At 47.0% G+C, this 27,152-nt stretch overlaps 2 protein-coding genes across 2 annotated transcripts in view; one reads left to right on the top strand and one right to left on the bottom strand.

Annotated features, from left to right (window-relative positions):
• Positions 1-27,152, top strand: part of LOC132911512 (uronyl 2-sulfotransferase-like) — a 238,650-nt gene that overhangs the window by 75,253 nt on the left and 136,245 nt on the right. The gene's annotated exons all lie outside the window — the stretch shown is intronic.
• LOC132911532 (transcription factor Sp9-like) lies at positions 445-26,678 on the bottom strand. Its single transcript, XM_060968236.1, has 4 exons — positions 26,180-26,678; positions 3,681-3,861; positions 2,799-3,632; positions 445-2,730 (listed from the first exon to the last, which is right to left on the bottom strand). The coding sequence occupies exons 1-4, from the start codon at positions 26,264-26,266 to the stop codon at positions 1,757-1,759; spliced, it is 2,076 nt and encodes a 691-aa protein (XP_060824219.1). The 5' UTR covers positions 26,267-26,678; the 3' UTR covers positions 445-1,756.

Genomic DNA, 27,152 nt, shown 5'->3' with positions numbered 1-27,152 from the left:
AAGTAAGATGCAAAATTAGGATAGATAAAATGACGTTGGGAATTTTACTTTTGAGAAAATCGGTTTTAAAGATCAAAAATAAGATATTATTTGTCAGTGTCACAACTAATCGATCAGCGATATTTCTCTTAATTTTTTTAATTATTACGATTCAATTCCCAATTCTACGAGAGATTTCTATCCTTTCGTTGAGTTTTCTGTTCCAAAATTGTATTGCTACAAAATTCAACTTGGAGAAATTGGATTACCACATTGTACAGTGAAATTTCTTCGTAAATGTGTCGAGTTCCTGGTTAACTCTCAGCTAAATACCTCAATTCTACTTTTGTATCAACGCGGAGAACTTCTACGTAATCGTTGACCCTAAAATCTTCCACTTTCCTCGGAAATCGCGATCAGCGAATCGAATACGTATTTCGAGGTCGGATGTTACTCGTTAGGAGGGCTGACAATGAGAACGACTGGAATTGATGAACTTACTGTGTCGCCGATTACGATAGAACCGTATCGATTGAAGGTGCATCCTTCGTCGATGGGGAGCGAGGGGGATGCGATACGCAACCAGGACGTCTTCCGCGGACGGCGTTACAGGTTCACCAAAGCGTCGCAGCAGCAGGAGCTGGGGCAGAGCTAAGGGACGATAGACGTTTAGTGGAGAAACACGATCACGAAGAGAGAATCATCCAGGCACATCGTTACTCACAAAAGCATCGTTTATTTTCTCTTTATCTCTCTTAAAATGAATTTATAATTTTTATAATAATACATCAATAATAATTATTAATAATAATTAATGATAATAATTAATAATTAATTAATTAATCAATTAATTAATTCATAATAATTAATCCATAATATAGTGATATCAAGATCGAAGGGAGTTCGTCGATCGACGCGTGAATCACGTCCGAGATTCAAGTTCCAAACGCAATCTAGGGGGGAAACGACCGTAATATAACGTTTTACGGTCTCCTCTTTGATACGATGAAACCTGGTTCTTCAGGATTCGCGACGTTTGGAACCTGCTCGGAGCAAAATCTGTGAATGCTGTACGATTCGAGGATCGTACGCGCGACGTTCGTTGAGTCGGTTTTCTGATCGCACGCCCCCCAAAATTCTCGGGGGAGGTTGAAGACAAACACGAGAACGATACGACACGCGCGCAACGCGTCTTTCATGCATTTTCTTTAATTGTTTTGCGCGTGTGTAATGTGTGTAGGTGGGTGTGTGTAGGTGTGTATGTGTGTGTGCGTGCGTGTGTATATGGGTGTGTGTCTACGAACGTATCAGTGTATGATACAGGACGACAGTGCGTTATATAGAATTTTTTTTACACCGCTTAACATTACACCGCATAATTAATATAATAACTTTCTCACGCGCTATGTATAAGTATTTACAAGTAACGGAGAGTCGGTAAGTATCTCGGGTGCGTGGCTGAAGGCTCGAACCGTGGTTAAAAGGACGAGGGAGAGAGAAGAAGAGGATCGGTGGACGAGGCAGCGATCGCGACTGTACAGAGAGACTCGTTCGAGCGGAAAGACGAAGAATCGAACGAAATCGAATTCGTCGAATAGCGTGGAAAGTCGAAAGGTCGGGGGCGGGGAGGGGGGGACGAGCGTCGTTTAGTCGAAGCATCGTTCGAGAGGATCGCTGCCCGATCTACCGATGGGGAAAATACAGGTAGCAGGGGGGGGGGGGCAGAGAATGGTCGACCGATGGAACGAAGGGCTTAGTAAAGTGACGACGCGTCAACCTAGAGACTATGTACAGGCGCGGGGGACGAGGGTGAGGGAGTCTGCGCGGTCCCCGGCGTGCCAGGATTCTGTTGCACGGAATAGGAATTACTTTGACGCGAGTGCTGTTGCTGTTGATGTTGGTGTTGATGGTGATGGTGGTGATGGTGGTGATGGTGATGATGGTTCTGGTGTTGGTGATGGGTAGGAGCGGCGTTTGCGGAGGCAGAGGTGGAGGTGGCGTGATGGTGAGCGATGGTCTGGTGAGCAGCGGCGTGATTCTGGACGAGGTTCAGGTTGAGGGGGTAGGATAGGGGGGAGCCCAGGGCCGTTGCGGCAGCGGAACTGCAGGCACCGGCTCCGGGCCCCACCGGGCTCAGTGCATGCTCATCCCCGCGTGCGGGTGGTGGGCCGCCGCCGGGACGGAGGTTGCGTGATGATGCGGATGGTGCATTAGAGGAGGGAGATGCGGGTGGTGGGGATGGTGTGGGGTCAGAGGTGGAGGGGTCATCTGTATTGGGGTCATGGGCGTTGTCGGCTGATGGCCGAGACTGGTGGTGGTGGTGGTCTGGGATGTGGTGTTGTTGGTGGTGTCCTGGCCCGCCGCCACCGCCGCTGCCGCTGCCGCCGCCGCCGCCGCCGCCGCCACCAGAGCCTGCTGCTGCTGCTGCTGCTGCTGCTGCTGGTGCTGGGCCTGAGCCGGTTGGGCCGGTTGCTGCGGTGGCTGCTGCTGCTGCTGCTGCGGCGGCGGCGGCGGCTGCGGCTGCGGCGGCACCGAGCTGGAAGTGGGACTCTGCTGACTCCCGTTGTCCTCGCTGTCGGAGCAGGACTCGGCTGACGAGCTCCCCGCTCCCCCCTTGCCCTTGCTGCCGCTGCTGCTGCTGCTGCTGCTGTGGGTCTTGACGTGCTTCGCGAGATGGTCGCTGCGCATGAACCGCTTGTTGCAGACCGGGCAGGCGAATCTCTTTTCGCCGGTGTGGGTTCGAAGGTGCCGCTGCAACTCATCCGAACGTGTGAACCGCTTGCCACAGAAAAGCCAGTTGCAAACAAACGGTCGCTCACCAGTGTGCCACCGTAAGTGGGCCTTCAGATGCGACGTTTTCCCGTAGACCTTACCGCAGCCGGGTATGTGACAGCTATGGATGTTCTTCTTCCTGAGATGTACGCCGGCCGGACCGAGTCTCTCGGCTTCTTGACAATTCGGACAGTCGCAGGTCGCACGTCCGGTGTAGCGTCTTTGGGAGCGCGGCGACGGGGCTTGGCTAACGCCGCCTGCCCCAACGCCGACGCCACCGCCGCTCCCCTGAGGGCTACCGGCACCGGCGCTCGCGCTCGCCGTCGCGGCCGCGTGATGGTGAAGCCCGAACCCGGGTGGGCCTCCCGGCAACATCGATTTGTACGTGTCTTGAAGGAGATTGTGGCCGGCGGTGGTCGCGGTGGTCAGCAAATGATTGCCCGCGAGCGCTAGGCTCGTCGAGTAGTCGGCCGAGTAGTTGGCCATTTGCGCGGCATGCACACCGACGCCGACCGTGCTGCCGACGTCCAGCCATCCGCCGGCTGTCGCGGCCCCGTGAACGTCCCACCAACCGTCGCTCGCTTTGATACCGCCGTGTGTCGCGCCCGGCATCGCGTTGAACGGCCACGACTCGTACGGATGTCGGCCGTACACCGAGCCCAAGGTCGCTCCCTCGACCTTTCCGAGCAGGCTGCTTTGATGATGATGCGGATCGCCGGCCGGTTGGGCGCTCGCTGTTCCAGGAAAGTACAGGTCGCTGCCGTATTGAGGCGCGGTCGACGCGCAGGAAGTCACCGGCGCTCTCGCGTAGCCGCCGGTCGTGCTGCCGGCGCTGCTCGTCGCCGCCGGTCTTTGACTGACTCCGGTCGTTGTGCATCCACCTCCTCCTCCACCCCCGCCCCCTCCCCCTCCCCCACCTCCTCCGCCACCGCCGCCGCCGCTTCCAGCGGAGTGTTGCGGCGAGCTGCCACTGCTCTGCGGGCTCTTCTTCCACGGGTGGAAACCTTTGCCCACGGCCGCGTCGGCCAAAGGCGGTGGACTCTTGCTGCTCAATTTGTTGCACTGAGCCGCGAGCATCGCCAACGGTGTACCTCGTAAACCTGGATGATCCTGAAACAAGAAAAAAACAACCAACGGATCACGACTCGATTCCGTCCAATTCTTCTTCGGTAGATCGTTCCAACGATCGATCGAGTACAGCACGGCACGCTGGCCACGATTTTATTACGGCGAAACGCGTTCCCGAGCAGGTGTTACCTCGGAATTACGATCCACTCTTCCGATACGATTACGCAAGCCGATAATAACGAGTTTCGGCGGGCTTCGCGAATTAGGCGCCCGCGTGTATATCGATCCCGGGCGAAATCGCCCGCTCGATTGAGACGCTTTCTCAAGGTAACGCAGCTCGTAATATCGAAATCCACCGGACGCTCGATGCGGCCATAATCGCAGCTAAATCGACCCAAAAAAGAAACCGTGCTCGCTCGCCACCGGCCGCCGGAACCGAGGCTTCCCCCGAGGATATATAATGACACTAAATTGCCGGTCCTATCCTAGGAGAGAGATCCAAGATTACCCGAAACTATCGTCAAGCCCGACTTCACTCCACTCACCGTCTACCTCCGTTTCCCTTGCTTCACGATCAACGACAACGAAATCTTCCGCGCCCTATACCCTAATGACTTTTGTACCTCGCGTTTTTCCAACTCCGACGTCGCTCCGACGACGAAAGTCGATCGTACAGAAATTATCGAGACGTCGTTTTGGAGTAGCGAAGAAAAGACGAGCGAGCCTCGGTGGCTACCGAAAGGCTGGAGGCTGGCGAGGGTCCGAAGCGGATTCGGACGTGGAAAGGTAAAGGCAAAGGGTCCGCGGAAGCGGCAGGAAATTAAAGTCTGGCGGGCCGCGCAGCCATTAGCAGCCGGCGCCATCGAGGCGACACGCCCCCACGCGGTTCAAACCTTGCACCAACACCGACCAAAGACAACGGGTGCGCGCACCCTTCGACGATCCAGACAAAGAGCAACACCGTGACAGAGACAGAGACAGAGACAGAGACAGAGAGAGCTCTACCAATCCGTGGTCACCCCGTGCTGTAACTTCGGGCAAGGTTGCCAGGGTAATAACCACGGTTGCGGTCAACGGCGAGCTCCTTTCCTGTTCCGCTCTTTAAAAAAATCTCGGAGTCGTTCTGCCTCGGGTCGTCGACTCTTTCACCCTGTCGGAACTCTTTGACGGAGCTCGTGTATCGAGCCTCGTTAGCGTCGTTTCAAAATTTCCATCAGAAGCTTCTCGTCGGCCCCCTAATCCCCAACGTTATCGGAGGACAATCCTGGAAAAGGGAGAGTCGAGAACGCGATGGCTCTCGTTTCGAGGCGTCGACGAATAGCAAGGTGGCGACGAACTTTGGCGCTTGCTCGCCGCGGTTTCGCCGCAACGGGGGTGGAAGACGACCTCGTCCTTTCGACTCTTTGCTGCTGTGGGGTGAGAAAGCTGGTTGAAGAAGGAAGAGGTACCAGAGAGAAACAGAAAGAGAGAGAGAGAGAGAGAGGGAGAGGAGAGGACGAGTCAAAGAGAGGGAAGTAGGAGGATGAAGGGGAGAGAGTATCTCTCGGCCGGTGGTGTACGAGCCACGCCCTCTTCGAGCTTCGTGAGTGCAGGTTGTAGGCAGGCTACGTATTGATCCGGCGGAACGATATGACAGTGGCCTGGTGGAGACAACGACGTCTCTCAATTAGCCTGCTCTGCCTTCCTTTCTCCACTCTATATCCTCGCTCATTCCGCGACCGCTGTAGAGAAAATGCTCGTTCCACTTACATCGGATAATGTAGTCCGCTGTTTAGGTCACGAGTTTCCGATACGATGCATGCATATCGCGTCAACGCCTCTCAAATCGATCTGCTCGCCATGTCAGACTTCTTATCTTCTCTTGAAGAGTGGATATCGCGGTGGATGATCGTTGTGATAGCAGATTAACGAGAACGCGTAAAGCGCGTTAATAGGATTATCGATTAGGACGATATTAACTGGCGCACAGGTCTGTAATTATATCGCGCAGAACGAAAACGAGTCGTTATTTCGTGCTAGCAATGCACGAGCGCGAGGCGCCTTCCAGTCGCCGATACACGCTCGCTCGTCTCTGCTTATACCTGTCGTCTTTCGATCGTCGCGATTCTTCGGCAACCGTTTATGTTTTATGCATGTTACGCACGCAGGCGACATAGGCTTGTGCGCCCACGTTTTCGTTTGCTCTAGCGAACTCGAGCGATTCCTATCAGACAGCTTCGTGGGTGAGGCGAATAGAAAGAACGAATCGTGGAATCGTGGCAACAAAAGAAGCGATAAAGTCTCGCGTACGTGATAATCGTAAATGAACGAGTTTTGCCGCGTTTTGCTTGTCCGCCGGTCGCACGTTTCTTTCAGTCACATTTTTACGAATATGATTCGAGGAATGAAGTCTAAGCAGAAGTTTGCTTTACCTGCTAAATATCGTAAAGAGTACCACACGCTTTCGATATTTCACATACTTTTATGTGCAATTTGAAACCGCCAAATCTCCCACGAATGCGTAAAAGTCCACAGTCTTGTTATCGTTGAACGGAGGATCTTTACACAAATTCGATCATCTGTTCCATGCTATTTTCACGTAAAAATCAATTTTGGAACTTACAGCTATTATAGTATAGCGTTGAAAGGAAATTTCACTTTCGCGCAACGTCAAAGCACGAGAGAAGAATCGCTCGTCTGCATAAGACAGAAAGCGCGGGATTACGAGCGAGATCCGTCTCAGGTTCGCGGCCTGCTGTCGGCACAGTTGAAAGAGAGCCATCGTAGGTTGGGCACGGCTAGAATCCTTTGTTTTAGCCGCGTGACGTCACGCCCATCCTAGCCAGCTAGGACTAATAACGCCTTCGGCTGTGCCGCGCATAAATTAAAACCAGGCAGCATCGTCGTCTCCCTTCTTCCTCGCCTCTCTTGGCTGGCAATCTTCCGAGAACTACGTAACACCAGCCGAGTCCTTTCGAAGATGCAGGTCGTCGTAAAGTTCCGACAATGAGCGGGTCAAACGTTTCGAGGAAACAGGAAAGTAGAGTGCCAAGGGAACGAAGAATTTGTCGGTACGTTTGCCGTACGGTGTAGACGAATCGACTTTGTCCATGTTTCTCGCGCGAATCTTACGTTCGAGCGCACAGGGGACGGTGTGTCGAATTGGCTCGACGTGTGTAACGAAAGGAATTCATCGCGTGTTCGAAGAGATTCATCGATATCCTGGAGTAGACGTGCTCGAGGGATTTTAGGAATCGATACTAATGTAGAATTTTTGACATTTCCAAGTTCTTCGGTGGAGTAGAACACGCTGGGTGAATGTTTTATATAATGTAATATATAATCATTTTAATTTTAATAATTACATTTATATTTTTCTTATCTAAAGGTCATAGTTTATGTTCTCGCAAGTATGGTCTTTATCATACGTTCTACGTTCTCGTCATTTTATCAATCGCTTGAAATTTCTGATGAAAATTGATTTCGAATCATCAAACGACAGTATTAGGTTGTCCGAAAAGTTTCTTTCGTTTTATAAGGAGATAATAGACGCACGATGTTTTATATTAGTTTATTGAATTATGCACGAACATAATAATAGAAATGGAACGAAATGGATCACACGTAATTCAATAAAATAATATAAAACAGAAACTGTTGTTCATCTATTATCACCTTATGAAACGAAAGGAACTTCTCGGACAACCTAATATAACGAAGAGGGATGAGTACGCAAACGATCTTATCGGGCTTGATAGATCTTGCATAACGTTCAAGTTGCATGAATTGTCTAATTCCGAGAGCACGGGAATGTTCTTCGAGGAAACGATAAACATACCACGGTATCGTATACGATAATAAATTGCGCGAGTCCATGTATCAAATAATAATTTGATTAGTCGCAGACAATTTGCCATTTAGGATATTACGTTGTTAATAATTCAAGCTATAGAAATGTATAGAGGTGTGTAGATTATCAAAGGATAAGCGTTTTACACGACCCGAAATCAATGACCAGCGATTGTATTCCAATTCTAACATTCTCACACATAATTGAAGGTATAGAAGAAAAGAGTCAATCGTTCGGCTATAGACGACGTAAAGAGAAAGCGACAGGGTTGGTGAACGGCTGAAACAAAACGGAACCGGTGGGTGTCAGAGCGAAAGCAAGAGCCACGCGACAGCTGAACGCGGGGTTCGCACAACGGTCGGCTGAAGCGAGGGTGCGAACCCGGTAAACCGTAGGGTGTCGAAGCAACTGGGCGTGTGGCAAACCGCATCCGACGTCTACGCGTCAACCTTCTTTCCCTCTCTCCTCATCAAGCCACAAATGGAGACGTTTTTGGTTCCACTATCCAAATACATTTCCAAAGGATTCGTATATTTCCGATCGAAACGACGCGATTCTTTCTCTTATCTCGAAAAGACAATTAAAGTATCGAAGCAAAAAATAAAAAAAAAAAAAAAAAAAGGAAAAGAGAAAACGAAAAAGAAGGTCCGGTAATAGAGCTGGACGCGAAATTAGTCGGCGGTGTTCGCTGGTTTCCGTGTAAAAAGCGTCGGTCGTTTTCGAGAGGCATTGACCACCGGCTCCTCACTGGCACCTGCCTCGAGCTGCTTCTGATTGGATCCACCTGCGTTTCTCTTCAGAGAGATCGTCCAAACGGTACGCTGGTTTTTCCGAATCGCAGATTTCGAGAGTTCCTCAACGACGTAAATAAACATAGACTATGAGTGGAAAATACGATAGGTCGTATTGGTCATTTTCTATGGAACAGCAATTACCAAATTCCAAATCTATCAAATTATTTCCCCCTTCGATTATTTCGTACTGAACTACTTCTTTTTAACCACCAAGTATCGTAGAAGTGGGAAACTCGACGAAAGTGGACTTGTCATATTTTTCTCGTCTGGTTTTCAAGTATTAGGATACAATACCGTAGGATTTTCCCATTTCCTACGAATCGCGGTATTCGTTCTAGATTATTAGAAGAACGGTCGATCCATCGGGATTTTGTATCGGCGCGTGATGCCATTCGAACTATAATACGTGGTTAAATTTTTATTTTATCTTATTAAGAAGCTTAACCTGATAAATAAAAGTACATCCAAGTTAAGTACAAATTCAAATGTATTATCGTTAGGTGCGTAAAAATAATTTTACAGAATTACAGCTCACTCGAATGCCGAGAGTTTCGAACCCGAGTCACAAAACTAGCGCATAGTTTCGAGTTTCCTCTCGAATCTCGATGAATTCCGAGTGTCGCTACTTATCTCCGTTTGTTGGCAGTTGGACTGATATCTCGCTCGCAAAATAGTACTCATAAACCGTGCAGTAAAGTTTCACAAGCGATTCGCTTCTGTGCTATGCTCCGCCATGGGAAACGGACTGCTACGCAATCTTAATATCGATCTGGTTCCTATAAAAGCAGCTTGGCGCGGGGTTGTAAAAATAAGCTCTTCCGTAACAACTTGGCACGGCAGTAAAAGCGACCGCGAGAGATTAAATTAAAACGAGACGCGTACGCGCGCTTGCGACCGACGTCGTTCGCCAGATTTTCATATTTTCTGTTAATTGCTTCCTCCGGCCAACAGGAGGAAAAAAAGATGAACGTGTACGGACCACGAATACAGCGGTTGATGGCGGTAAACGGCGTCGTTACAGCTCTGGTTCGGCTCGACGCGTCCCTTTGGGATACGTGGCGAGCTGAGAGATCGCCATGATATCGTGCCTCGTTTCTAATGCTAATTATTTGTTTATCGGCCTCCGCATGCAACTGCGCCGACACGCAGACTTCACCCGATAAAACGCCGCTGCCGCTTTCGAACCCTTCTACGAACGCGGAGAACTTATTATTCCTTCCTACACACTATTTGCTTCGCGGATGGTGTTCTCCATCGCGGAAACACCTTTGTTTTCTCCTATTCGATTTCTCAAGAGTCCTCAACTGTGTATTTATCGATCGACCAGATTGCACGAATATTATTTATATAACACTCGGTATTGATACTATGGAAATGAAACGTAGAAACTTTTAGAAGAATTCTTCGTTGCAAAGTGAGAAGCACTGTATATATTTGGTGCTGTTTACGTGTACATATGGACCGAGCGAGAAATGATCTCATTATTTTTGAAGATTTTACAGTCTTTTTTTTATTCTATTTCTTTAACGTTAACTAGAAATTCGTATGTCTTTTTTACGTAAAGGGGAATTTAGGTAGAGTTCATTATTTCTGATCGATCGAAATCGATGAGACTCGCGTGTTTGATTTTCAAGCGTCTCTTACATCTCGCAATCTGAATGAATTTTTTAGAACAAATTCCTTCGTAAGTGATCGCGTGTCAATGGCGATTGTCTCTACCTTACGTTCAAGTTAAGGGAAGAAATTTATGTACTATGGTAGATTCACTATGGCGGATCGTGCTAGTCTACTTCAGAGAATTCGAAAGAGGGTAAATTTCCATGATCGGACATCGTGGAATCAGGTTTCGTGGACGCTGTTCCACGGCTATTGGGAAACGAAACATAGAGAAGCTCATCGGACACGATAGAAACTTTGGTCGGGAGACGGGATTAATAATTTTATTCATGAGTAACCAAGGCTGCACCGCGACCAAGAAGAGCCTCCGTTAGTTCCCACCAGGCGGCAGCTACCTGTTATCCTCCCTTCTAAATTATGTTTTTTAATTAAATCCATCGTGAGAGAGCGACTCGGCTATCTCTGTTTCGCCCTTCGTCCCTGGTCGCGGCGTCCCTCGTCTGTCCGATGTGCGCGCCGCGCGTTACGAAAGGTCCGATCGTATATCCGAAAAAGTCTACCTCGCTGTAACCGTGGCCCCGGGCCAAAACAGGGAGCTGCCCAAATTTATTCGGCTATCGAGCGACCGGAGGGAACACAGAGAGAAAGGCTGCTTCTTCTTCTACTTCTTCCTCGCTTTTTTCTCTTCCATCGTGTTGTTGCTCGCCACCGAGTTTTTTGGCCTCCGTATAGGCCCTCGACAAATTTCAAATTGCCCTTGGACCTAATGATTTCCGGGTATAGAACAGGGCACCCACGTAACCAAAGGGCAGTGGAGCAAAGAGAGCAAAGTCTTAGAGAACGTTGCCACGATCGAAATCGGTTGGTGAGCCCAGAGAAGAGAAACGACAGGGAGAAAAATGGCCAGGCTACCGATTCATTAACACTCGTAAATCTGTCACCCCTCGCTGTTCGGAATATTAATCGCGCACTACAAGTTTGTTATAATTCGTAGCCAGTTAACGCCGTTTATCCTCGGCCGAGTATACGTTTGACGAAGAAACGGAGCATGTTTGACCGCCCTAAACGCTTTATCGCCTCCGGTACCCACAGATTTTGCGTCGGTAGCTTCGATCCTCTTGGACTCGCGCCCGGTTCGTGTTAACTCGACGACAGATTAAAGCGGAGCCGAAGTCCAAGGCAATAGCTTCCCGCTGACAGCGTTCCTTCCTCTGTATAATCGAATTGACTTCGGTCTCCGAGAGGAAACGAGAAAATGATCGCACTAAATGTCATCAAAAACACGAGAAACACCGATCCTCTCGATTTTCCTCGCTCTGGAGATGGGATCGAGGTCCACGGGTTTGAATCAATTCGATACCGAAGTCAATAATCCGTTGAAACGGATTTTAATTATTTACGTCGAGTTTTCGTGAAATTGTCCGTAAATCGAACAATCCGCAAACAGATCGAAACGGTGAAACAAAAGGGGCGCGTGATGTTGGAATAAATACGACATATAATATTACAATAGCATGTACGAACAAATAAAAGAGCACTTGAGTAACAAAAAGGACTGATTCGAGAAAAAAGGATCGATCGAGAGGAAGAAGAATCAATTGAATTGTATAACTGAACCAACTAAAACCTTCTAATTTTTACATAGATTTTCAGATTTTCAAATCAATGTAATTTGCGTCGACGAAATTTGAAAATGTTTTATATAATCCGCACGATACGTACTTACGAGTTTTCTATAGTAAGTGTTCGGATACTTCGTCGAAGCACTGTATCGGTGTGTCGCACGAAACCGCGAGTTCATTTTGCAAGTAGATTCGCACACGAACAAGAACCGAGGCGTATGCACTTGTTCCGAAGACAAGGACAATGAGGTAAATTTTTTCGATAGAGCAATTGCTTTTCGACAAAAATCGCGGCTCGTTTTTCAGGCGTTACGTCTTCATTAGGATAATGAGGCTGGCGTAAATCTGTTACGGGAAGCGGCGTGTTGTTGCGCGTGCTTCTGGAATATCTCTGGGATCTGGGGGACGGAAGTCATCGCATTTGCATCGAGTAATTTAGTGGTACATAAAATTCTGCAGCCAATTAGCGGCCAAGTGTCCGATCTATCGCCCGGCTAGTCGTTTACTCCTTTTAGAACGCTTCTAATTTCGGAAAGGTGACCCGTTTTGAACGTCTTTCATTTCCTCCGTGTCTACGGCCAGTTTCACCCTTCTCCTATTCGAGGCGATGCTCGCCTCTTGCGCAAGCAAAACTTAACTGGCCGTTCTAAAGGACTGACGAACGTAAAACTTTACATTTGCTCGAGGAGCCAACTCGATGTTCGATTAAATTAACGTTACGAGGATATTAAAGATTCCCTACATTTCTTTTTTCGTTTTTCCTCGTCGTTCGTTTCGTTTGCTCTTCTTTCTCGTTTTTTTTTTATAGGAGATACGTAAACGAATTTTATATCAACGAGCAGAGTATTTGCCCGTTTGCTATCTACCTTTTATTCCTACGTTTTGTTGTTACTTTTCTCTGTACAATATCCTCGTGAAAACATATACTTCTTACACTTTGAAGCGCTATAAATATAAAACGCCTAGGAAATATTAACAAACTACATCGATAATGAATTAATCTAAGATTTCGAACGAGATGGTAATTCTCAAAGGTCCCTAATTATACTGAAATAACTTGCTAACGATATTTCAAGCTTACCTCATCTTCTAACTATCCTAATACTTATGTGCACATGGGGGTGTACACATTATAAAAGCCATAACGGAAACGATCGAATCAAGACAGAAATCGCAACTCGTTCGAGAAACCAACACCCTGAGGGACCGCTGTTAATTTTTATCCAAGTTACGAAACGGCAACCTCTGCCTTAATCGATGTCGCGTCCCGTCATCTCGTAGAAGTCGGTCCGCCTATATTTCAAAGTGGCCCGGCTATAACGACAATATTTTCCACGCCATTTGTCCGAGGATCTTTCGCGCTCGCGTCCAGAGGTCGCGCGAGGGGCGGGGTCGGATAGTCGTCTTTATTGTTCGGCCAGGTAGACCAAGCGTGGCCGATCGTTCGATATATTATTCGGCTCCTAGATCAGCCTTTCGAGAGCTTCTCGTTCCCGTATATTCCACGTTTTATCACCAGCACTGCCACGGTGGTCCTAGTCGGCGGCTTTCTTTCAATTACGAAAGTTTAAGTAAGTAGCGTCACCGCGCAGCCGAGAAGGGCAATCGTACGAACGATAAATTAACCGAATATTAGCATTTAAATGATCCACCGGTTGAACGAGGATTTTGATAGGGTTTCGATGGACCCACGAAACCTGCGAAAAATTTCATGCCAGGGTCTATCCAAGGCTGTGCTATGTCGCGCAACATCTGGCGGGAATCATCAGTCTTCGACAACTACGATACGACGTGCTACTGATGGATGAACCTTTTGACGGACCTATCGTTCGACCATCGTTCAGAATAGGATGGTTTTGTATCGCCTGTCACCGAACGCCCCGACGATGGAGCCTTTGTGTTGCCCTACGACCTCTCAGATTGATAGAATCGACGTTTACACGCTGCTCCAGGTTATATGCCGGATTAACGATTAAAGCGTTCAACTCTCATTGTTTATGAATCAACGATCCTGTTACTTTGCGAGAATAAAGAGCGTCGCGGTGAACAGGAAGATTACGCGAAGCGTAATGATACTGCTAGTGAAACTTGTACTACGCTATATAATACATTTATACTACACGTAATACTAATATTAATAGCGATACTGAAACTTAAGATATCGATAGATGGAAACATTAGGAACGTGACTGGATTGTCAGAATTTTTCTGATACCATTGCACATGAAACTAAGTAACTATGATTGCCCCTTATATTTTCTCAAACTCCATAACATTGATCCGTGCTAATATACGATGAAATCTTGGTATGAAACGTTATTTTCCACGACGTGGAATCTTGCGTGGAATCTTTGTTGGGTGAAAATGGGCCGGCGTTCGCTATTTGCGTCGCTTCTGCGGCATCAATCGTTCGAGAGTAAGGGGTTAAACCGCGAGAAGAGAACGAAACAAGGCTTCACTCAGGTGGCCACACACGCGGCTCTCACCTGCGCGAGGTCGATATTATTTATTCGCGGTATTCGCGAAACGCCGGTTGATACAGGTCTTAGGCAGCTAGTGCCTGTCGTAATTTAGTCGCGCAGCGTTTTACGAGAGGCGCAGGGACCAAGAAGGCGAACGGTACTTGGCGAAATTCGCCAACGAGCGAACGCGCGAGCCGATAAATTTACACCGAGCGGCATACTTCTAACAACCTAAGTGCTCCTTTTACGACGAAAGCTTACATTGAAAGCAAGATACGCTCGATATACATATATACGTATATATACGCAAGTTGGTTCGTAATTGCGGCGGAGATCCGTGGACGAGCTGTGGAGCGGTTCCACCAGCTGCACCTGCGAATATTTACGTTCAATTAAAAACTCGTAAACACCTAACGCCGGCTAAATCTAAATGGACCTCGACGATACGGTTGCTCGTCCACTGTTTCAGCGTCAGTGACTGTCTTTCAACGACCAAGAACAACGACTCTTTCCACTCTTTTTCCACAGTTAGCCGACGTACGAATGAAACGGCCGCCTTCCGCTTCGTCAAAGGAATAAAGACTATGTAAGGTAGTGGTCGCGTGTCGATTACACGAATCGATGGTCGCGCACCTGTCCTCACGGTGGCTTTGCCAATTTCGTCCCCTCGTCACGAGAAACGTCCGAATTTTTGGAAAGGCTTTAACGAGACAGATACGTCGAATCAAAGGGAAATTGCTCGTATTAGGTGGACTATGGTTTCCATCGAACCTTCTCGGAACCACGTCGCGCGTTTAACGAGATATTCTATCGTCAATCTTTGGAAAAACTGATTTCCTATTATCGAGATACGTGTAATTTTGTGTGCTACACTGGATTAGCCGCGTAGTATGAGCACGAGTGTGTGCGTACACAGCGTCTCGTAAAACAGATGTGTGCAATTGTTTCGTTAGTAGTGTGGTATAGAAGATGGTGAGACAAAGAGAGTGCCGAGACTCGTGCAAACTTATATCGACAAAGATCTTGTACGTCACATATTAAATAAATGTGAAACTATTTCGATATCGATTTGATAAGCGTTCTTAGACATTTATTTCGGCGACTAAAATCCACAATTCTCAACGCCTATTGCAATTTTCTATTTTCTTCGTTCATTTCGATTAATCGTAACTTTCTGTATTTAGACGTTCCGATTAAGCAAGTTATTGGAGATTTCAAACGACGCGAGTTCGACAACGTTGGTTAGCTATAACTCTGCTCTCCGAATCTATAATAAAACGATAAACGTCGCTTTATAAAAGCACTTTATCAATGTAAACTGTCAACTTTACACCGCAAACTTTACCCATCAATAACGATGATTTATATTCAAGAAAATATACTTTTCCCAGTTCGAACGTCACTAACAGTAATTGATCGCTACCCGATGGTTAAAAACCATTAGCATATCTATTAAAACCATCCACGTTTATCTTCCACGATCTTTACGCGCGAAACATCTTACATGCGTATTGAAAATGCTGTGTGCGGAATAAACAGCCATCGAAAGAGTTAATCGATACGCGTTCGTCGAGGGTTCTCGATAACCATCGTTCGCGTCGACAGCGTTGATCTTTTCGCGTGGAGCGGGTCGACACGCGACAGAACCGCGACGTAAAATCGGCCTTCGGTCTGACGGTTGGAAAGAAGCCCGAGAGAGCGACGTGGCGCGAGTTAAGCGGCTGGTCGAGGCAATTTAGCAGAATCCTCTCGAGAGTACATCCGTGTGTACGCGCGGCCCGTGTAATACACGTACACTGCTGGCTTGTCCGAAGTGTTACTGACGGCGCTACGCCAACAAACTGCCACTAAATCACCTTTGGCAGACCGTGAACCCGTTCATCTCGTCGAACGCAGGTGCTGCTAAAGCGAACCGCTCGAGAGGATCCAATCTCGGCGCCGCCGCATCGTCCACGCGGTTGTAATACGCTTTGCGCAAAAAGTAAACGGTTGCCGGATCGGCCTTACAAATAATTCGACAAGGTAAATAACCCTCGCGCGATCTTCCTGGATAGAATTCTCTCCGTGCTTGGTAGCGTTGTATCGCGGGAAGTATGCTCGATGATAGAGATACGACGGTAAGTTCATAAAGCGAAACGTTAAGCTTGGCAAATTGGTATGGCTGCTACTAAAATATCAGATAGTTTCTTCTCGACAGTTCTTTCAATCTGGTTGCTTGCTCATTCGTTTGTATCTCGAGTCTTTTCGTTGAAACATTGCCTGTGCTTATTTGTCTTCTTCTTATTCACTTAATTCTACGCGTAAGTGACTACGTTGTTGATAATTTTATAAGGTAACCTCGCTATATCTCTTGTATTAATCGTATTTACCTTACGATGGAATGCTTCCGGCTCGAAATCCATGGAAAACTTACAGAAGTTAATCACTATCCGACTACTTGCTTCGTAAGGATAAATCAAGAACAGTTAGGCTAGCGACCACGCCGTACGAAGAGACGCGAAACGCGCGCTTTCTCCGACTATGAATTACACGCGTAACGATTATAGACATTACGTGCACGGAGCGTTGCTAGAAACCGCTAAAGAGGACCACGGAGACTGTTTAATTTTCCTGCTCCGCGTGGACATGCTTGATAAACGTTCGCGTAATTTATCCAGCCAATTTTCCTATCTTTTCCGTGTACCTACATCGACTCTTTATTTTCTCCATTGCCCGCAGCTGAGAGTTCGTTGCTGTTCTGAATAAAGGATGTCCGAGATCGTTTGCTCAGATATGTTCGATATACAGAGTGTAAATAACAAAAAAGAACGTCGGACATCGAGACAACGAAAAACATCGTTTGCGGTTTATTTTTTTCCATCCGTAAAAGTATAACCTCGAGTTAAATAAATTTATCGAAATTTGTTTATTAAAAATATCATTATATGCGTGCTTGGATAATGAAATTGACGAGTTCATAAAGAACGCGGTTGATCGGTTTAGCTTGCGAGAAGCTCGTGTTCGTTTTTCGCGAATGCTTTGAATGCCGCATAATAGAAATGATTGATAAATGGCCGCGATATCTGGTTCTGGGAGGCGCGCATTAATCAACGTTTGCGTTAAAGGAAATAGCGTCTTTGCGATAATTGGCAAAGATTTCGCGTGCGTTGAAAATTGATACACGGGTTTGGTGTCGCGAGAATATCGGTTGGGCGTGCGATTATCGACGAAACGATGCGTTCAGCCGGATCTCGGGTAAATTGGTTCGCGTGTCTTCTACGAGAGCCCGCGCGATTTATAGCTTCATCGTGCTTTCATATCGTAAATTCACGACGTACGCAAGCGCGTGCATGCCTCCATGCCGAAGAGAAGCTTTTCCTCGGCTCGGCCACACCACGTCCCGAGATTATGCAAATCGCCAGTGTTAACCCGACCGCCAAAGATTATAATAACTTTTCAGCTGTCATGTTTCGTTTGTAATGATCGCGATTTCCCGGCTGATAGCGGCTGTTCTACGGCAAACGTGTTACACGAAGCCCGATCGTTTCTAACTTAAACAGTTCGTTGAGTTCCACGGAAGCACGCAGACTGCTCTTGTTTAGACTATGCTGGACGATGGCTTATTAAACAGGAGTTACACGGGATGAAAGAGGCATAAACGCGTGACAAAACTCCGAGGATCACGTAATCTCGCGGCGATACGATCGCTGCTTTAATTTGCCATGTGCCGTGCCATGGAAAATCTGCGAAACAACCTTGACGATTCGGTGAACAGTTCTGTTATTTGCCCGTCGTTAAACCTAACTATTCGTCCCGTTGAAAATTACTCGAACTTTACGAGTTTAACCCTCTTTAACCCGTTAGATACCAAATAATAGTTTACTATAACGCTATACGTACTTCGGTTCCTTTAAATTTCATAAAATTAAAGTATTTAAATGGAAGGAAAAGAACTACTATCTAACGATATTAATTACATTCTCAAGAATTCTCTTTCATAGTTACAACGTCGAAAAATTAGAGTCCGACAATGTAATTTAATTCGATCGACGAAGATCTTGTCAATTCGATTAGGAGTTCTATCGTTTGCTCGACGTTGAATCTCAACTTTCATCAAACCATTTCTGTCTGAATTGAAAATTATCCAAGCTTTACCGATTTGATCGTAAACCGCAGAGGGTGTTGATTACGAATGAATTGAAAAACGGCGATCCGTTTAATTCGATCGTCGAAGACGCGTGTACCGCGGGATCAGTTTATCAGATCGTCGCTATTGAATCAGTCCATTAGAAGCGTATCTAACCCCTCGCGGGTGTAACCCTCAGGAATCGTAGTCCTGCGCGGATCCACCCTCGTTCACGACGATAGCAGAGAGTACTGCAACAGACTGTGACATATTAGGCAACCCCCTGAGGACATCATCCCCGTATAAGAGGCCCATAAAGAGGGTGACTCCGCTCTCAGATTTATTGTTTCGCGATTTAGTGGCCAAGCGAGCCGTGGGAGTCTGCTGTGGTTGCTCTATATTCACCCCCGTGACTCGTAAATAAATTATCGTCCGTACGAAAACACCATCGGGTCGAGGCAGCAGAACGTATAAGTACTCGCGAGTACCAGAAGATTACCGGAGAGCGGATCGTTCGGTTTCGAGATCGTTAGAGTCGACCTTCGTCGCAGGTACGAATCGCACGACCGACGAGAGACGACGACGATACAGTTTCTTAAAGAGAAAGGCGTTGCTCTTTGGCAAGATTTATGGCCATCTTTATTCCCATGAAACTCGGAAACCGTTTCCCCTCCATAAAAATTCATGATCGGTGTAACAGTCTCTTCTCGAGTCTACATGCATGGGTCGAGCGATTTGACGAATCGCGTTTTTCAAACGAAGAACAGAGAAACGAAGAACGCGGTATAGCACGGTTTCGTTGATTTTCTTATTGATTGTAACGTAATTGTACGAGTGAACGGCGGGATTTTAATGACGCGTTGTACGTAATTGACGCAATTAAAAACGAAAACTATCCGTTAGGTGCAAAGACGTGGTCATGACAGATACGGTTAATTGCAGAGGCGTGTCATGTCTTTTAAAGATAGCCAGTAAGTTAAGAAAGTTTTATGGAAACTAAACAGATTGTTTTTATTGGAGGAGAAAAATGTATAGGTTTCGTGTTCAAAAGTGCCCAAGTTTCTACTACGAATATCAGTTGGATCGTTTGGATATCACGTTGATCTTACTTCGCCAATTGACAAATAAAGCTACGAGCGTAGCTTTGAAAACTTATCTCGACACTTATGTTATTACACGTTCTTAGAAAAAATAAATTTTTGGTATCGAATGTCGTTTATTTCTTGGGAATTGGACGTTAATCGTATATCTGTGGCGATAAAATTGATGTTCACGAAAACGGAATAGAGCAATTTTGCTTCCGAGACTTTCGGTTCACTACGAATTATGAACTTACGCTCGAAAAAAATGATTTAATGCTGATTAATTTGAAATCGATTCTTTGTCGGCTTGTTTAAATTACTGAAAAATCTAGCTGCCTTGTTATCTGCAGCAGCCCCTTCAAATGCATGAAAAAGTGTGCACGAAGTAACTACGTTCTGAGAGGAAATATCAATGACACCGTGTTTAATGGCCGAGCTATTTTCGGAAGGTAGCCATAAATTCAGCGGCTTTCCGTGTTCGGTTTAACGAAGCGTCCAATCTGTACGTCTAACGGGACAAACGCGGGTTTCGTTATGCAACGCGTCGAAAGAGGATAATTCGTTCCCGTAGGGAAGGAACGCGATAGCGATACGGACGTAGGCACCGAAATGCAAATTATCCCGTTTGCAAGGACGCGGGGAGAGCGAAATGAAGAAAATTGAGCCGATCTCGTCGAGACTGTTCGCTATTCCGGTTTCCTCGCTCGTTCGACTACTGCGTTTTGTCCTTACGCAACGTCCGATCGTAGACACACGGTTGGAAATCTACTTGTTCCAATGTACCACCAATAATTTACAATAATTTGTCGTTTACGACGTTTGTTGTATACGACGTGCACGACTGGATGCTGTCGGATACAGCTGAACTATCTCGTTGCAGACGTCTAGACGAATGCACGAAATATCTATGATATTTTTATTCCTGTATATATCTATGCCGGTCGATAATATACACGGTGTATCCAGAACGTTCGTGGATCGATGGTGTTTAGAGAGGAGGTAAATTATACTATTATGCACCGAGATATGTTATGTGATATTAATTGAAATTAAAGCGATATAACGATCGTAAGCAATAGCGTTCCAGTTCGTATCTCATGAATCGGTTACCTCGCAAATCTTGCGTCTTTTCCAAGTTGAAAGTAGTCGTGGATGGAATTCATTCTGAGAACGTGCGAGTTTAGGAAAAGAGAAATATTTCTTCGTTCTGAAAAAGAAGCGTTCCAATTTCTAACGTGGATGAAAAAGAAGTCTTGCTATTCCAAAAGAAGTTTTCGGCAAGTATCGGAAAAGTTTTGAAAGATGTCTACGTGGAACATGAAATGATAAATCATCGGTTGAGAAGCTTTTCGAACATACTGTACGGACCTCGCCAAAATCCGTGTCTACGTCGTACGTCAAATTCGAATATACATAATTTTACAATTTCCTTTTAGCCGTCTCAGAGACGACTCGGTATCGATTCGGTGGCATTCCTGCGTAAACTGCGGCAATTATCCCAGGCATCGCTCAAAACTCGCCGGTTCCTCTTTCGGCCGCGAACAACACGCGATCTTCCGAGGCGCGAACGAACTCCGAGCTCGGTCATATGCATCTGCTAAAGGGAAAATCGCGGCTGTGTTTCTCGTGCAGGGTATACCGGAAGTTTTTTACGGGCCTTGGAAAAGGTCGTTGCTCTATACTGGTCGTGAGAGGTAATCTGCCTTTCCAGAAGCGGTCTCCTGTCTCCGTCTTGAGCGCGGATAGAACTGGAACTCGAGATAATTACTCGCGGCGAAACGAGTCAACGCGTCTTTTATAAAAAGCCAACTCTCCAACATTTTTATCAGGGTACCAGTTTGTTGTCAGATATCGTACAGCCGCCATTATATCGTAGGATTATCGTTATTTAGCGTTACATCAAGGATGACAGGGCTTTCTTTCGTTGCCACGATATTATCTATCTAATAAATTACGCGATAAGCGTTCTCTAAAAGGATAGTTAACGAGCGAGAAATCATTTCTGGAGCTCTGACCGTGAACTCGGTAAACGGCTATACTATTGCGTTGGTGTAAAAAATTCGCGCTTCATGGGACGTATAATATGCAGTCGATAAATCATCGAGCACGGTGGACAGCCGAGCCAACGTTTGGTATTTTGGTTCCGACTCCGCGGGGGTTTGGCACCCCTGCGGGGGTTCCCTGCTGTTGCCACGCTTCTTTTCCTAGTGGATCCATCCGTGGTGAGAGATCGGATCGAGAGCCTCGAGGTGTTTGCCACGCGAAATAGAAGGGCGCCAGTTTGCGGCGCTCTGACGCGCATGCGATAATGATTGGCGATTGAAAGACGTAAGGAAAGAAACAAAAAAAAAAAAGAGAAAAAAAAAGAAAAAAAGAAAGAAAGGCTAAGGGAAAATTCGTAGGAACCCCCCGCGTAAGAGGATATATCTAACGTAATGATGGTAAGCGCAGGAACCGATTGGAGCGTGCAATTTCACGGTGGAAAAAATGTTGCATTGTGTTTAGCGGAGGAAAGTAGTCGGGTTAATAGAATCGAGTCGTTAATAATCGTCTTCCACTTTGGTCGAGTGGCGCACGTTAAGGCCTCGAGGTGTTGACCAGATCGAGTATTGTTCATCTTTCCCATGATGGTCCCGGTGAATGACGCTGGCTGCGATGATACGTCACGATAATGGCCGGTAATTCGACGTACCATCTCAAGGCTCGTGCGCGCTCTACGAGGAATATTGTTTACAACGACGATACCAACCCCGGAGAAGAGAAGTCTTGCCTTTTCAATTATCGAACCTTCCAGCGATACGATGATGGTCGATGGAAAACGCACACATACGAGCGGCTGCACAAGCAGGCGCCGGTAAACCCACACGCACCGGCTGCATCTCTCTACCAAATTGCAGTCTCGAACCACGGCGCTCTATCGTCACGCCATACGACACACACGAGCCGATCGCACGAATCGTCTTTTCGTGTTTAGAGTGTCCTCGTTCGCAAGAAACCGAGCGTTTCCCTGCATTCTTAATTGTTCCCCTTTCCTGCATTCACTCGTGGAAAAGTTCAAATACGAGGCGGAATTCTACGTTTCTATTTGATGAATAATTCCATCGACGACGGTACTGTACGGAGAATAATGACCGATAATTCGAGGTACTGCTCGCGCGAGCAATAGGAACACCGTGTACGCGAACGAAGCCGAGGGGAGGCTAGGGTTTTCAATTATCGAACCTTCCACGATAACGATGCCAGCCAACTTGCGTACGTGCATTTTACCGTGAGCACACCCCCTAACCGAGGCTACGAAATTGCATCTTTGACCGTTTAATGAAAACCGAGAGCGCACCGTAATGAATATCTTACGCTTCGTACCTTTGAGAACCGCTCGGCCAGTTGCAGCAATCTTTTTCCCTGGAAAAAGCATTCACTCTAATTCGTTGAACTCGCTTTAAACAGCTCGGCAACGTCGTTAAACCTGATGAAAACTGCATGAGCAACGCGCACAATGACTATCGAGAACCGTTCGCAAGCGCGTAACTTTGGAAAAAAAAAAAAAAAAAAAGAAAGAAAGAAAGAAAGAAAGAAAAAGAACGTTTGGCTCGACAAAGGACATCCCAAGGGCCACGAAATTGATCGATCATACGCAAAAACGGTTTTCCAAGACGTGCACATCGAGCAGGCGGCCATGTTGTCACCCCGAACATCTGCCACTTTCGGACCCTGCGTTTCCAACCAACACGAACGAGTTTTCGAAAGGGTGTTTACACGTCGGGAACTCGCGACGTACTCCACAAAAATAATTCATTAAACCCGGGCAAAGCCTATTGCTTGGTAGGCGTGACGCCATTTCCAAGGGATTTTGTCGTCGAGCAATGAACGACGAAGCCTTTTTTTCGATCGAGGGGAGACTCCTTCTGTCATCTTTATTTCTTCCAGTGATATAAACCAAGCATTTCTGCTCGTCATCGGGCAAAACCATATCGAGCAAAGACAAGCGTTGTGGTCGGTCGAAGAATGGAAGTTTCCGGTCGACGGAAAATTCGTTCTCAGAAAAGACAAATTAGGGTGACATCGTCGTCGCGTCCGGTGCTCCAGGTAAATCCTCTTAGGTCATAAAAAGGCCATGCCGTGCTTTCATCCCCTCCAGCGTAACGAACGACGTATTTTTGCGACGAACGGTGTATACCGTGGCCGTTCGCAGTCCATTGTCATCCTTGAAAATGTCAACGGGGCGTCGTTTAAAAGGACACTTTTACCCTGCCAATCGGATTATCGGATTACCAGCGTGGAAGTGAAGTGGAGCGACATGTCGAGGATTTTCGAGCGGAATCTCCGTGTATTCTAATTGTACTACTTTATTTTCTAAAAAAAAAAAACAACCATGTAACGCGTCATCGCAAATCGGAGTGGGATAAAAGCGGTCAGCTCTTTATTATAAAGGAGTTATAAGTACGTAAGCAACTAGAAAGAAGCGAGCTAATTTTTGAAATTCCTTTTCGAATGTATCGTTATTCGCGTCGTCTTGTTGTAACAGATCAATTTATGAAAACAGATTACTCGTTTCTCGAGTTCACGTCAATCGTGAACGTTAATCGCGCACGTATTCGTGTAATAAATATTTGATCGCCTCAGTACCTGGAAGGTTAGCGATCGAATCCGACGTTCTCTTGGAGAATTTTTGCTCGTGCTGCACAACGATGTATACCATAATTGCAACAGTTTATTTTTGAAAAAAGGAACTTGCGTAACACATCTTTGCAAATCGAAGAATAAGAATGGCCAGTCTCTGATTGTACAAGGTCTATAAGTAATAAGTACACAAGCAACTAGAAAGAAATGTGTGTAGCATTGGATAGCGACGGGGTGCAGCGAGTTTCGTTGATGAATATTTGATAATGCTCGCCGATCAATGTAGTATGTATCGAAATAAAGTCTTGCACGACTTAGTCACCGGTTACATTACTTATAATTCAACATAGATACTTGACGAGAGAAAGTTCCATCGTCGCCTGATTAATTAATCAGCCGAGAATCGATGAAAATCCATAACGTTGCGGTATGAAAAGTTTCGATAGGAACTTTTGTTAGTAAACGATACTATTGTTAAGAAGAGACGATTTAAACACGAACGTTTAAATCGTTGTGACAGAAACGAAAGGAAACGTTCATCGAGGATAACGACAAAAGTATGAAAGAGAAAATTCTTGGTCACGTATCCCCGTTTACGAGGATCGAGTGACGAGAGGAAGTACGTATCGTGTTACCATCCCACGCATCCTGTCAAGTGGATCCTCTTGGTGCACAAAGAGCAGCAGACAAATAATTGGCTCCTTGGGTGCACAGGTAAAGGCCAGTCCCTTTGATCCCTGAGAACCTTGCGTAAGAACTATTATATCAAGGATACTCGATACATTGGGATTGGGCGCTTCAATAACGCGAACGAAAGCAAAGGGACGAAGAGAAAAATAAACTGGTCGCAACATTCTGAACGTCGCGTCGACGAGACGGCGAGTATTTCCCAAGCAGTTTTATATTTGTCTCGACGTTCTCGGTTATAGCAATGAGAATCGATGTTTTAATACCCGAGAGAACCTCTGTGCTCTCCCGTTTCGAAAGTCACAGCGAACTATGGAAATCAGATCGCGGTATACCAAGTATACCGAGCGAAATAAGCGAAACGAAGTTCGAGACGAAGCAGGAAGAGAGCTGGAACGAGCGACGCGCAAGACTTTTCACCGAGATTAATTTTCGGCACGACACACCGACAGGAAACTTTTCTGCTGACTTAATTAACGCTCGTACGCGTCTCTTTTTCGATGCCGAGGATTTAATTACTTTTTTACATCGACTCGTAAATCATCTCGTCGAGGCCAGCGGAGCAACGGCGTCCTTCTTGTCGAGTCATAAAATAAAAAGTTCCAAACCCGAGAGAAGAGAGTGGAACACGTGTTGTACCAGAGAGAAGGCACAAAAGCTGCTCGAAACGTTTTCTATCGGATACAGCTCGCGGTTACGGAGATCGCTGCTTCTGTCAAAACAGGACAGATTATCCCGGATAATCTGACGGATTACAGAGCTGATAATGCTAGCAGGTAGTCCCCGGACAATGTCAACGAAAGGCTCGCTGCGTACAAGCGACAATGCGGACGCGGAAACGGCCATCATCTGCGCAACCAAGACGTCGCTCGTCTTTTTCGCCGCGTCCATCGTACCTACGCCATAAAATATGCAGCCAACGCTCAAAAATTCGCTCGATGCCTCTTGAGGCGTCTGGTCCATCGATCCCGAAATTGAAAATTACACGATGATCGTCTGACAGATTAAATTCCGAGTCGCGTTCAAAGTCCCGCGGCGATACCGACGGCGTCGTCTAAAGTGCGCTTAATTCTCCGCTTGATCGATCTTCCAACAGGACCTTCGATTTTATCGGATAGTCCTCCCAAAAGGGCTCTGACGAAGGTGACAAGGCGAACAGTAGCACCTGATTTGCGAGATCAACGATTCGTGGTCTACCTGAACGGATTAAGATCCCTATCTGGAAGGAGGCTGAGTAATTGACCTTGCCTTAGGGAGATCAGAGGTTGACAGCTACCCTTGCCTCTGACGGCTGGCCTGCATTTTAAAGACCACCATCGCGGAACAAATCTGGCCATTAGTTAACTTCTAATCTTGGCGCCTTATTTTTAGCGACGATGGAGAACCCGAAGATCTCGATGTTCGCGCCGCTTGTTACCAATCGTAGCGAAAGAATTTTGGAATAATAACGTTGATTCAAACACAACGATGGTGGCAGGAAGGTTCGCGAACGAGCAACTATCTACGCAAGAAACTCGATGAAATTGATGATCGAGGACTCACCACATGTCCGTGCACCGGTGACTTGGCGATCGACTGTAGCTGCGGGTAAAGTTGGCCAGCCGCAGCCGGTGTCATGTCAGTCAACATCTCGTTGACGCGTATCAACGGCTATACTCGTCAATTCGCGGAATCCTGTCTGCTGTTCTTCGGCGAGTTCGACGAACGACGCGGTCCTCGGCGTTATCTTTCTCTCGGATATCGAGTCTCTCTCTGTCCAATATGATGCACACTTCACTTGCGTTCACCGACGGTTCGATGATTCGAAACCGGAATTCGTTGGTCGAAAGGAAGATTGGAAAAGTCGCAGGCCTCGGAGGCAGTGTCCGCGGCCGTCGGCTGGATAAAAAAGCGAGTGGATCGGAAACGTCGTGGTGCGTCGGGCAAACCGGTTAACGTGGTTCCCGTTCTTCGCCCCGTGACAGACTGCCGGCTATCCGATCGGCTTTGCCCCGACCAGACAGGGGAATGGTAGTAGGGAAGCGAGCAGGACTTCGGCCCCCGGGCAAAAAAGGGGCAGAGCTTGCTGGGCGGAACCCAGGGAAAACCAGTTACCGCCCCTGACCGCCTCCGTGCTGTGTCCGCTTCCTCTTCGCTTTATTTATCCCCACCGATTTTCCTCCCACTCTTTCCTCCTCTCTCTCTTTCCCCATTTCTCTGCCTCCAGCTCTCTCGTCCTCCTTCTTCCTCGTGTTCCATCCGAAGCATTCTCTCTCTCTGTCTCTCTCCCTCTCTCTCTCCAACCGCCGCCGCCGCCGCCAATCCGTAACCCTCCCCTCGATAATTTAACCGTGAAATGCGCGCGCACCGCATCGCCACGAAGAGGAGGCACGCGTACGACGACTTTGGTGGTGCCCTCTCGGCGTTTCACCTCTATCCACCACGGACTTTCCACGTTTGTCCCTACCTCTGCCTCCCTTTCTCGCTCTTTCTCTTACGCTCGTCTCCTGTTCCAAGCGGAGGCTTACGTGACCCG

Source organism: Bombus pascuorum, chromosome 10, assembly GCF_905332965.1.
Source record: "Bombus pascuorum chromosome 10, iyBomPasc1.1, whole genome shotgun sequence".
NCBI classification, from domain to species: Eukaryota; Metazoa; Arthropoda; class Insecta; order Hymenoptera; family Apidae; genus Bombus; species Bombus pascuorum.
Note: the sequence above shows the minus strand (reverse complement) of the source record. Positions and strands in the feature narration are given on the sequence as shown.